We start from the raw sequence: 13012 nt of genomic DNA on the forward strand, positions 1-13012 counted from the left end.
CCCGACCGACAATTCAATTAAGAGAACATTTAAGAAACATGTTCTTTATCATGACATTTTTATTTTTACCACCTAACCGAAATCCGTAAACAGAGTTAAAAAAATATATACTAATTTTAAACTATATGGTATCTCAGTGACACGCCTGATATTTCTCAAATCCCGTGCCAGAAGCCAAAATATTCAACTCACCATCTTGTTCCACAGGAAACTAACAGTAACCATCTCAATGGCTATCGGGAATATCGTATCTAACAACAACCATTAAAACTGTTTATTTGTTTGTTTGGAAAATAGATTGACACCGCAATATTTGAAAACTATGCAGTACGTGCCACCAAACAAACCTAGTTTGTTTTCTTATTTGTGTGTGCTGTAAGATAGTGATAGCACGGAAGCAGCTATTCTGACGCTATTGTGAGTGATCATGTTGTTCGTAGGTTCTGCTTCTTTACCTCATGTCTCAAGTCACGGTTTCTGTTTATGGCTCAATTGTATAATATTGAAACATACTTTTTTTTGCTCTGGTTTCTTTCTTAACATATATGTTTAACATGTTATCGTAATGACGTAATAAGGACTACAGGTGAATCATGTTCAAAGAAATGTCTTCAATACCGTCAGGAATAAGTAGATAATTCCTCTTACAAGTAATACATTATAACGAGGAAAGATTGGCGACATAGAGACTGTCAAACAATAGAAACTCTAAAAATGCTAAATGTCATTACTCTTTACGAATTCCTGACATTGTCTTAACACATACCCTGTTAAGAATTTACTTCTGTAATGTGTTTTTAAGGTACTTTTATCACTATCTTTCCAATTCAATATTTGATTTTTTTCAAATAAGGTTTACTGCATAGTGTATATGCAGTTTTAACTTGTTTAAATACCCAGATATACATTTCGAAGACACCATTTCGAAAATGATGTGCACAAATATTTATTAATTTGAATATATGGTTCGTATAAAGCTTTGTAAAGTTTGAATTTTGAAATGGAGTTGAATTAAATTTTGTGTCACTGGTTTAGACCTCCATCACAGGATTGTCTGGTTTGTTTACAGGTTGCGTCCATTGGAAGGAGTACGGCTGTGCGGCGTCAGGGAACAACCAAAAAAGTATTAATGCTTATCGACCGGTGCTAACGTTGGGCCGGCCATGCTTATCCCTTTCGCTAACACTTGGTGTCATCACTAATTTTCAGTGATGCATTCAAATGATTTTCACCGTTATTTTACCTTTTACGCCCATTGGAATCTGCTTCTGCGGTTAATCGAGACTGGTTATTCTCTGGCGTTGACGTTTTATATTTTCTATAAAACCTTTGGACGGCAACAGAATCATAAAGTAGCAGGCCTGACAATATTTCCATCATTATCATATCAATCTTTTCAAATCTTATTTAAACTAACTATTTCATGCAATACCACGCCACAACATCATTAGCCATTAACAACGTATGTTAGGTCCCGGGGCTCATTTATTACTCCATTAAGACTCTTTGAAATGCGTGTTTGATAACCGGTAATCTTATAAATCTAATTATGTAATCAAAGTTTAAGTATAAATGAATACATATTACTAGAGTAAACCACATGCACGTGTGTATATCATCATTATTATATTGCATTTATATGCCACCATGGTTCATTTAAACTCTGCTGCTCAGGGATTCCCTTGAATGAATTGAATCAAAGTGGGTGCAGCGTATGTCTGTTGAAGGGAGTGTCACGGATGGAGCCGGGGGGTTTGTGCAGCAGCGCGTGGGATGAGTGAGTGGATGTGAGAGATGGTGTTGAGTGGATGTGGGAGATGTGGGAGTTGGTGTTGACGTCAGTGGGTGCTAGGGACCCCTTCATTTAATATTCCGGGATTGAGAAACTTTGTAAGGGAAAGGATATTCTTTCGGTCACGCATCTACTTTCTGTGAAGAGCTTTTACAAGAGCAGGTTATTTGAAAACTCCTGCCCATTAACATATGCAGACATTATTACATTATGTACCCTCCGGGACCATTAGGATGTTATAGACGGCTGATTTTAGAATGTGGTGAATAGGCCATGGAGTACACTCTGCAGGATTGTTCTGGGTTCCCGAGTGGTCCAGTCGTTTAAGACGCCGCAATTCGTTTTCGCGGGTCAGAATCCTATGATTGTGGGTTCGAGTCCCGATTCCTGGTTGTCACCACCATACCCATGCTCGTAAGTTACAAAGATACCAGAAAGGTAAACTTCTGAGACGTTTTCCCTATTTTCCCCTCTGACTTTAAGCCTTTGATAGGAACTTCTGTATTGTTTGAAGGGGCACTCCATCTGTTAGTTCCCCAGATGAAGGGGCAGGGACTAGCACTGAAACGTCGTTGCAAAGAAGGAGACATTGTTATCCATACAAAAGTGTGTGTTCAATTTCGGAACGGGGCATCAGGGCTACCCACCCACCCCCATCCAACAACCGGCACCCCTTTCCAACCACCGGCACCCCTTTCCAACCACCGGCACTCCCATCAAACAACCGACACCCCTTTCCAACCACCGGCACTCCCATCAAACAACCGACACCCCTTTCCAACAACCGGCACCCCAAGCCAACAACCGACACCGCTTTCCAACCACCGACACCCCATCCAGTAACACACAGTAAAGCTTGCACGTGGTACCAGTGACACAGCATAACACCCTGTGTAATGATTTGCAGGTGTAGAAGGAAGGTGATAAATCATATTCTTATTTGGCTGCATATGGTGTATATCTATGCATGTGGTATACAATCAGATTCAGCATATATGCATGTGGTGTGTAATCATGGATGCATTTGGGGTAAAATATTATTTTTAGATGATGCATGAATATATATATATACGCCCAAAACACAAGTGTCAAAACGTGTGGTGTCACCAAGGGCAAGTCTCCGGTTCCCCAAGCAGGGAATGGGTACCCGATATGTGAGGTGGATGTAAAATGTAAAAACCTTCCAGCGCCCCTTGGCAGCTTGGGGGGTATATTCCCCAGGGAGCTGACAATGATATCTGGAATACAAACTGACCCACTTGTCGGGGAACAAAAAAAACCGCATTTGAGCAGATACTAGTACCTGGATACCTGCGGTATATAAATGTATCATATGATATAACAACATGTGGTGCATAACCAGATCCTTACATGTCTGTATGTTGTGTACAATCATATTTCATATGGCTGCAGGTGGTGTATAAATATATTCGCATACATATGCATGTGGTGTAAAAGGTGTCGAAAAGGGCTGCATGTGATGTATTGAAATATTCTTCAGTCTCTGCATATCCTGTGTAGCTGTATGCTCGAATTAACGTCTCCAGAATATACACATATATTTGAGCTCGCAATTATACTAAATAGATATTTAATAGAATGTATGTTGTTTAGTATTTATGATGAATTGTATGCATTCATATGTGTAAAATATGTAAAATGGTAATTCAAGCTGTTCAGTTAAATAAATCACGAACAGCAGCTGTATACACACATTTATATAACATATTTTAGGAACGAAAGGGCAGCCTATTGGTAACAATTAAAAGCCTTCACTCGACACGTCGGAGGCCCGGGTTCAATTCCCAAGATATATACAATATGTGCAGTCATTCCTGCTGATAGTGTAGGAGTATTGCTAAAAGCAGCGAAAAACACCACACCGGCTCACAAACATCACCTCTACCTCTAGGGGGGTAATCCGTTAACACATTCGTTATCAGACACGTAGAGATGGTATGGTCAACATGGTGTTAACAAATACAACACATAGTGACTGTAGTACGTATATAAACATGACATGTAGGAGTGATGTCATCAATCAAGAAAAACAGATGCCTGTAGGAGTGTAAACATGTACATTATCACTACATATCCGGTTCCAGTCAGGTTAACATCTGAATATGCAAAGTTTCAGATCACGTCATAATTATGTATTGATTTGGAGTGCGCATTTTTAAACATCGCTGCCAATTTGCTTTAGTTTCAAATGACGTTTTTTTTACACATTAATAAAAGACAACGACTTGTCAATATACCATACAGATTAATAATTTACTTCAATGAGACCTGAATCCAATGTGCAGACAAGTATATAGACTATAGACAGATTAACAAAGATCAAGGTAGATAAGTGGCCATATTTTGATAATTATGAAAGCTATCCGATATGTTCGTATGACAGAAACCAAGACTCTGTTCATTTCACCATTTTCCGTGGTTGGGACTTATGACAACATAACATGCTCAGGAAGGCCGGCTGATTTTTCATGAACATGATATTTCTCTCATATTTGAACATCGGGGAGTAATTCTTTGACTCAATCTGATTTTTCACAGCAGATGATACATAAAACATTGCATATGGCACAAATTCCTCATGGGTCTCGTACTTGGTGATACTTGAATTTTCATTTGGAATCTGCCTTTTTCCCTCATTTTAGCAATATTCGTGTATTTGACCATGTCAAAAGTCCAAATCGTGCAGGTGTACGAAAGAAAACTGGATATTTGTCAGCAATTTTGACATATCTGATAATTTTATATCTCTAATTTTAAATATTATTCACATTTGTAGATAGCTTAAAAGGACCCTCATACTACCATATCCTTACATAATTATACAATCATGTATATGGTTAATCATAATTCGTATCACTGCTATCATTGTACTTTCAGTTTCATTTGTAACAGCCCTATGGTTTCAAAGAGAAGGTTAAAAATGTAAAACCTTCTCACCAAAGAAAGTAGAACGGAGAGTTCATATGCGCCTTCCGTCCAGGTGAACTATTATTTTGAATAGGGCTATTTTTTACTCAGTAAGCACATTGCTGGTAACCGATCAAACAGCAACATGATCAACAATTTAAGCAAGTCCGGGCTGGTTGGGAAATACTCAATTAGATTTATTTCAAATCCAATGTTCCAATAAATTAGCACTTCATCAATATGTACTACATTTGAAACGCCACACAATGTGCACGCTTCAGGACATGTCACACATCTAGCTCTGATATGGATCGGTATTTCGACCTCTGCCAGTCAGATGAAATATACATTTGCAATAGATTGATAATTTGCAAATATTTAGGTGAAGTTATTTTAACGATATGAATAAAAATAAAAGGCATTAAATTAAAATCGGTTTACGTTCAGACTGGACCAGATCAGGTGACCACATTTGATGCTTATGAAACACATTGTAAATATGAACCTACACAATATGAGATACGCTTCAACAAATACGCCTTGTGCACATGAAACCTCATATGTATACATGAACTCTACCATCAAGTGATGTGCCCTGTACACATGAAAACTTTCAGCATAAGATGCGCCCTGCACACATGAACTCTACCATCATGAGATGTGCCCTGCACACATGAATTCTACCATCATGAGATGTGCCCTGCACACATGAACTCTACCATCATGAGATGTGCCCTGCACACATAAACTCTACCATCATGAGATGTGCCCTGCAAACATGAACTCTACCATCATGAGATGTGCCCTGCACACATGATCTCTACCATCATGAAATGCGCCCTGTACACATGATCTCTACCATCATAAGATGCGCACTGCACATATGACCTCTACCATCATAAGATATGCCCTACACACATGAACACTACCATCATCATATACTCCCTGTGCACATGAACCCTTACATCATGAGATGTGCCCTGTGCACATGATCTCTACCATCATGAGATGCGCACTGCACATATGACCTCTACCATCATAAGATGTGCCCTGCACACATGAACTCTACCATCATGATATACTCCCTGTGCACATGAACTCTACCATCATGAGATGTGCCCTGTGCACATGATCTCTACCATTATGAGATGTGCCCTGTGCACATCAACTCTACCATTATGAGATATGCCCTGCACGCATGAACTCTACCATAATCAGATGCGCCCTGTACACATGAAATCTACCATCATAAGATGCGCCCCATGGACATGAACTCTACCATCATGAGATGCGCCCTGTACACAGATACTACCTATCCTGCATGAGATACGTATGGTGATCAGGAACCAGTACTTAAGATCCTCACTCGACAGAAGTACCGACCTAGCTTTACAATACACTGTCCCAAACTAACATAACAAAACACTATGCACAAGTGCCACCCAACAGCCACTGCACCATATCATCAACTGAACATTAGATATACAATGTTGACAAGTTTCCAAGCACACAAGGTACACACTGCTTTCAAGTACCCATCCAACATGACATACATAGACTCCCCTGCGAACAATGTGGTGGTACCTACCCAACATTAGCTTGGCTGGAGATTCGGGTGGGATCCAGAAGAGCACGAGTGTGAGCGAGGTGAGGAGGATACATGGTAGGATGAGAATATAGTTGTACAGTACAGAGCGACGCTGGAAGATGAGTCGGAAGGTCAGGTCGACGTATTGCTCTGGACAACACGAGTAGGACACCTCGTTCCTCTTGGCCGGAGCTGACAGTATGTTCCACGCATTAGACACCACATATTCGCTCAGGTCTATCTCCTCCGTGTTACCCACAAGTTCTAGATCCACTTTAGATTGATCATACGTCCACGAACCAAACTTTAAATGGCAATTCTGTATATCAAACGGAAATGCTGATACATCAATTTCACACGAGCTTTTATACACTGCTTGAGGCAACCATATAATTAGGCCGGTACTTTCTATTTGGCACAAGGCGTCCCTGTGTTCCTCCAGCCTCTCGTCAGCACTGAAGCAGAGCAGAATGTCTTTTAGTGGGTTATACATCAAGTTGAAGGACAATAGCATTACCGTAAATCCTTGAATAAAACTCAAAGGTGTACTTTTCGGAAGGTCCAAACACAAAACACGATTCGATGCATGCGTTTATTTTTCTCGGAGATGAGAGTGTTGAAGCTTTAAGGTAACAGACCAAAACATATAAAAACAAGAGATAAATGTACCTCATTCCATTCAGCCATAACATTAAAAGAAAAACATTTTGAAAATACACCATTACGTAATTGCATTTTTCCTGTATTCGAGGCATCGTCTTACATATATTCAGGGCAGGCGTTTATTTTTTGGGGGATGTTTGTTGGCCCAAAAAGGCCTTTATTCTAGGCCTTTATTCTAGGATATTCGGTTTTTATTAGTGTTCCCCAGAATGTAAGTGATCTGCGTCCCATTTACTGTTAATTACGATCAACCTAGGATATCATTTAAAAAAGTCATCTCAGGTGGATGTGTATTAGTTGCATCTATGTATCCGTGGTCACTGACAAACAACACATAGGAAACGCAAAAGGGCCATCGGCAATCAAAACAATGAGTGAGTGAGAGTGGTTTTATGCCGATTTTAGAAATATTCGAGCAATATCACGGCGGGGGACACCAGAAATCGGCTTCATACCTTTTGCCCATGTAGGAAATCAAACCCCGGTCTTTGGCGTGACGAGCGAACGCTTTAACAATCCGCCTACCCCACCGCCCTCAATCAGAAAAAGTAAGACATACACTGTATATTTAATCATATGTTCGTTTAGAGCTGCCAAATCTCTTTGAGACGAGGGTATTACTGAATTGAACTTGAGCTTTGTTGGCGACATGCAACTGGACTAAATATGACACATTACGAGATTAATAATCAATGATAGTGTGTATGGTAATTATTGTGAGGTGTGAAGAAAAAGGTGCATGTGATCACTGTAGGGTATATTATGGTGAATACAGGGGCGTATCATTATCATCACGTTGGTGTGTCGTTATCAATACTGAATGTGTCATTATGAATACAGGTTGCATCATGATTAGTATACGGTATGTCACGATCAAGTAGGACGTTTTCCATAATCATTAAGTGGGTCACGTGCATGAGCTTCAATGAGGTGGCCAGTATGCAGGTGAATGATATGATGATAATTATACAGATGTATGATGATAATTATACAGATGTATCATAATAATTATACAGATGTATGATGATAATTATACAGATGTATGATGATAATTATACGGGTGTATGATGATAATTATACAGATGTATGATGATAATTAAACGGATGTATGATGATAATTATACGGGTGTATGATGATAATTATACAGATGCATGATGATAATTATACAGGTGTATGATGATCATTATGCAGGTGTTTGATGATAATTATACAGATGTATGATGATAATTATACAGATGTATGATGATAATTATATAGGTGTATGGTGATAATTATACGGGTGTATGATGATCATTAAACGGGTGTATGATGATAATTATACAGGTGTATGATGATAATTATACGGGTGTATGATGATAATTATATAGGTGTATGATGATAATTATACAGGTGTATGATGGTCAAAATGCAGGTGTATTATAATCAAAATTTATGTGTTTGGTGGTCAATATATAGGTGTATGATGGTCAATATGCACGTGTATTTTGAGCGATTTGTTGCTGTACGTTGATCAGTAGGTAAATATGTGACGATAATCCGAATAGACAATCATTAACAGTAAATATCGATGCAACGTTTATGTGTAATCCATCTGTTTAAATTACATAATCCGTCATATTTAAGCAAACAATTGCAATGGACACTGAACGTCAACAAACCGTAAGTTCACTTGAGAATATGTAAGAATAGGGCGATATGCAGTGACTTGGAGGTGAGGTAGGCTCTTGGTTAAAGCGTTCGTTCGAAAGGTAGAAGCCATGGGTTCTTTTCACACCTAAATCAATATACAATGCCCATTCGCTGTCATATTAGTTTCATATTTCAAAAAACAACGTAATACCTTACCATCTTACTCAATAAATACACATGTGATCGTAACATTAGAATCCCTGTAGGAATTTCCCTCAGCTGGCCTTACACATCCCATAATCTGAACACACATAGTTCAGGGGCAGAATTCTGTTTCAAACACACAACACGTAGTTATTGCCGCAGTGTAGACTTTTTTCAGCAGCACAGATACGCTGTAGTATTCAAATTACTCATGTTCTTCACTTTTTTATCAGTAATCTGATTAGCTTGACTCGAAGCAGAAACTAAACAAATTAATCTATCCCTCCAATTATCAAATTATACCGTTGATTGATTAACGTGTCTTCTGATTAGACGTGAGATAACGTAAAGAAATACTTCTCACAATAGCGCTTAAATGCATTATATATTGACAACATGCAGGTGAAGGAAGTTCGTTACCTGCGTATTTTGGAACCTAAGTTGTTCTAGATTACAAGTTCTCTTTGGGTTTAATTTGGAAAATAAATATGATTAGTACCGTTATTAGCATGTCTATCGGCGTTTCGCCGTGACGTAAACTGCCATTTAGTCCCAGAAATAAAATTATCTTATTAAAAAATATATATCTACAAAGTATAGTCCAAAAGGAGATCAGAACAATGATCAGACCTGAAGCAAACTAGACTTGCCAAATAATTCTAGACTTGAGTTGGGATTTTTAATTTATTCTCTAGGTCTTGGGTACAGACTATAGCAACCATCTCTGTGTCAGTGACACACCTGTCTTGTAGCTTATGTAATTGTGTATATAACTGACAGTTCAGTTTTCCGACGATGGAACCTAAACACTTGACACAGGATTGTCGAATTGTAAGACACTGTTTCATGAACAATAATTTCTTCAAGGGCATGCTGTATATAACCTTGACCTTCGCGCATGACGTCAAGGCATGGTGTATCGTCCTACGAACATCTGGAGGAAATGGTTTCTTTAGGTTTCAGGGCATTTGTTTTCATTGTTTTTGGATTCCGTTTCTGTTCATTAGAGTATGAATACCCAGAGGATTTAACGCTTTGATTTCAAATTACAATGAAGTAGGCAGGCTTAAAAGCTCAAATTGGATCAACAACCAAATTCAGATTTCATATGCACGAAAATATCGCTTCTCAAATACCAAAAGGGTTTAAAATGGTGGTCTCAGCATGATGGCTGACATGGTTCGTTGCAGCATCCTCATTGAAATTTAAATAAGGAGATATCCTTGATGCTTGCAATCACAATTAAAAGATAAAACGGGGTAAATAAACAAATACAGTAACGAAAACGCGCTTTTACCTTATCACCCAAACATTGCAAAACTGGCTCAGTAACGGAGCCGTTCCAACGAACACAGGGTCATCACAATAGATCAGCTGATCTACCAGCTGATCTATATTACAATTTGTCAAAACATAAATGCTTTGTCTGAACATATATTTCGTACCAAGGGATGTTTATTTGGTTAACCATTATTCATATTATTATATGTGTATTCCACTCAGCAATGTCGTTCTTTGAGTCAGTAATTGCCGCTGTAATATGAAATCATATACACCTACTAGTTATACAGTCGAATGTCGGGGGTCCAAATTTTACTGGGCGGTATCCTCACTTTGTTCACGCCTCCCCATTCCGAAGGAATCCATTTCAAATACTCGTCATACCAATTCTGAAAGGAAGAAACAAAGTATGAATGAAGTAAGGCTCCGCATGTACAAAATACTTAATTTTTGTATTTTTGTATATTTGTTGTTTACGCCGCACTCAGCAATATTCCAGCTGTATTAAGGCAGTTTGTAAATAATCGAGTCTGAATCAGACAATCCAGTGACTAACATCGTTAACATCAATCCACGCAATTGGGATACGATGACTTTCATCAACAAAGTCCGTGAGCCTCACCACCCGATCCCGTTAGTCGTCTGTTTGGACAAGAATAGTTGCCTTTTACGGCAAGAATGGGTTGCTGAAGACCCGGATCTTTACGGGTCGCATAATACTTAATGTATTCCAAAACCATTTTTCACAGAAATACCATTTTAACTGTACACCTTCGTGTATAAGTAAATAACCAAGCATAGATGAAGGAATGGCAACGATGTTGGATTACAAAACGTGTAAAATCTACTCCATTCCCTGACGTTTTGTGTAGAAGTATATAAACAAACACATGCGATTGATAGGTTCAGCATATATTGTCTCCACCGCAAATCGTATGTCCATATTTGTAAACGATTGTATGTGCGATATATCGAAATGCACTGGTACGCCATTTTAACATTGTTCCTTTTTCGCAGTACTGAAATACGCCGAGCCAGGTGATGCCGAAAGTTGGAAGGTTTCGCTAAATTTTCTTTTACTTTACTTTCAGCTTACTTCCAGACTTGCTGATCTGTTGGTACTTGTCAGTGTTTCATGAAACTATGGTGGCACGGGCCGCGTAGGAATTCGCTACTCAAAGATTTATCCGTTTGTCGTCCCACGATCCGCAGTAAGTTGGTTCATAACCCAGGTCCGTACTGTTTGGTCATTGATTTGTCAGCACCATGTCCGTGGTCATTGGGTTCGCCAAAGTTACGACCTGCATCGGCTCGAGTTTCCTTCTACACTGAGCTGAAGAATAACTGTTAAAACGTCGTTAAGCCCAACTCACTCACTCACTCATTGAACTGCTAGAGAAGCTTCTTCAGAAGGCTTAGTGTTGAGTGTGAACTCCCCCTTCTCTACACCCCATACCTCTACGTGCACACTGTCATTGGCCCTTTTCTAGGCATCCATTTAAGGGTGTTTCCTCGTGTTATTATGTTTGCACGTCCTACTCATCCTTCTCGTGTCTCTCGTAGACCTTCTACTTCTCATCTTCTTATGTCCACCCTATTTCCAAACAACATTCGGACTGTGGTCTTAGCCCTCGTAATTTGATTTGCCTCCCTCATCCGTGCAGGGATCCTCTGATTATGGGTTCGCATCACATATATACCCTGGTTATGATCCTTGATTTGTCAGTATTGTATCCATGCTCGTCGGTTTCCTCAGGCGGTAAAAGTCTACGACCAGCGTCAACTCGGATTTTTTTCTACAGAGTTGCCTCCCTCATCCGTGCAGGGATTCTCTGATAGCAGATCACAGAATATCCTGATTACGATCCTTGGTTTGTGAGTATCGTAGCCATGATCGTCGATTTCCCTGAGGCGGTAAACAAATACAACCAACTTGAACTCGGATTTGCCTCCCAAATTGAGCTGAACGTCGTGTTATAACAGGGTTATCTACCCCACCGACTCGTTCCAATTACTTTCGCTCTACTCTTCCTCTATCCTTATCTTCGCGGTAACTTTTCTGTTGTATAGCTGGAAAATTGCTGATGCGACGTAAAACAATATTCAATCATTTTTTCAGCTTCTCCTGTCTTCCCCCTCCCTTACTCTTCCTCTGTCCTTATCTTCTCTGTTACCTTTCTCTCCTCCACTTCTTTCCAGCTGACCCCCTCCGTGGTCTTGTGGTCGAGTGTCCGCCCGGAGAGCAGAAGATCCGGGTTTCGACGCCAAGATGGACGTTAAAAGATGATACTTGTTGTTACCCTGTCTAGCCGTCGACATTAAGGGGCTAAAACAAGGATTGGGCGGCTCGGAGTCAGTATACTGTGTCTGAGTGGGGTATTTATGTAAAACTGCGGCATGGTATCTCAGTGGGCTAGCACTATAAATCGGCATCAGTCCGAACTAGTTCTAACAGCCACACAGACACACACGTGCATGCACGTCGCTATTAAGGTGCAATAATTTTGGACGTTAAACTCCATTTCACCTAACATCTCTCCAGCTTCTCGCGTGTCCTACGTCTCTTCACTGTCATTCAACCGCCCACGTTCTAGCTCCTTCTCTAAATTATCCTTAAACACAGTTTGCACATTGAAGAAAGAAACCGTATCTGTATAACAACTTATTATTAATATTCTTTTCCTTACTTAATATACAACGTGTTAGGAAGCTTGTTCAAACTAGCTCCTTGTAATTGACTTGTCAAATTATTTTGAATAGAATCCTCTGGCCTGTTTCATGCACAAGCTTCGCCAATAACGGTTTCTTCATATTTCACAAACACTAACACCTTCACGAGTTTAGCTATTCAGAGCCGTGTAACGTCCGATGGAGACGATTTGAAGTGACTGGCGAAAGCCATGAATATGACCATCAATGCAAAGTG

At 39.5% G+C, this 13012-nt stretch overlaps 1 protein-coding gene across 2 annotated transcripts in view; it reads right to left on the reverse strand.

Annotated features, from left to right (window-relative positions):
• Window positions 1–13012, reverse strand: part of LOC139468510 (neuronal acetylcholine receptor subunit alpha-2-like) — a 100223-nt gene that overhangs the window by 24421 nt on the left and 62790 nt on the right. For both annotated transcript variants that reach the window (XM_071250505.1, XM_071250504.1), the window contains exons 4-5: window positions 10366–10475; window positions 6309–6763 (exon numbers count right to left, since the gene is read on the reverse strand). In XM_071250505.1, the coding sequence (XP_071106606.1) occupies window positions 6309–6763; window positions 10366–10475 (565 nt within the window). The remainder of the gene's footprint in view (window positions 1–6308; window positions 6764–10365; window positions 10476–13012) is intronic.

Source organism: Haliotis cracherodii, unplaced genomic scaffold (assembly GCF_022045235.1).
Source record: "Haliotis cracherodii isolate W230 unplaced genomic scaffold, xgHalCrac1.p SCAF_2, whole genome shotgun sequence".
NCBI classification, from domain to species: domain Eukaryota; kingdom Metazoa; phylum Mollusca; class Gastropoda; order Lepetellida; family Haliotidae; genus Haliotis; species Haliotis cracherodii.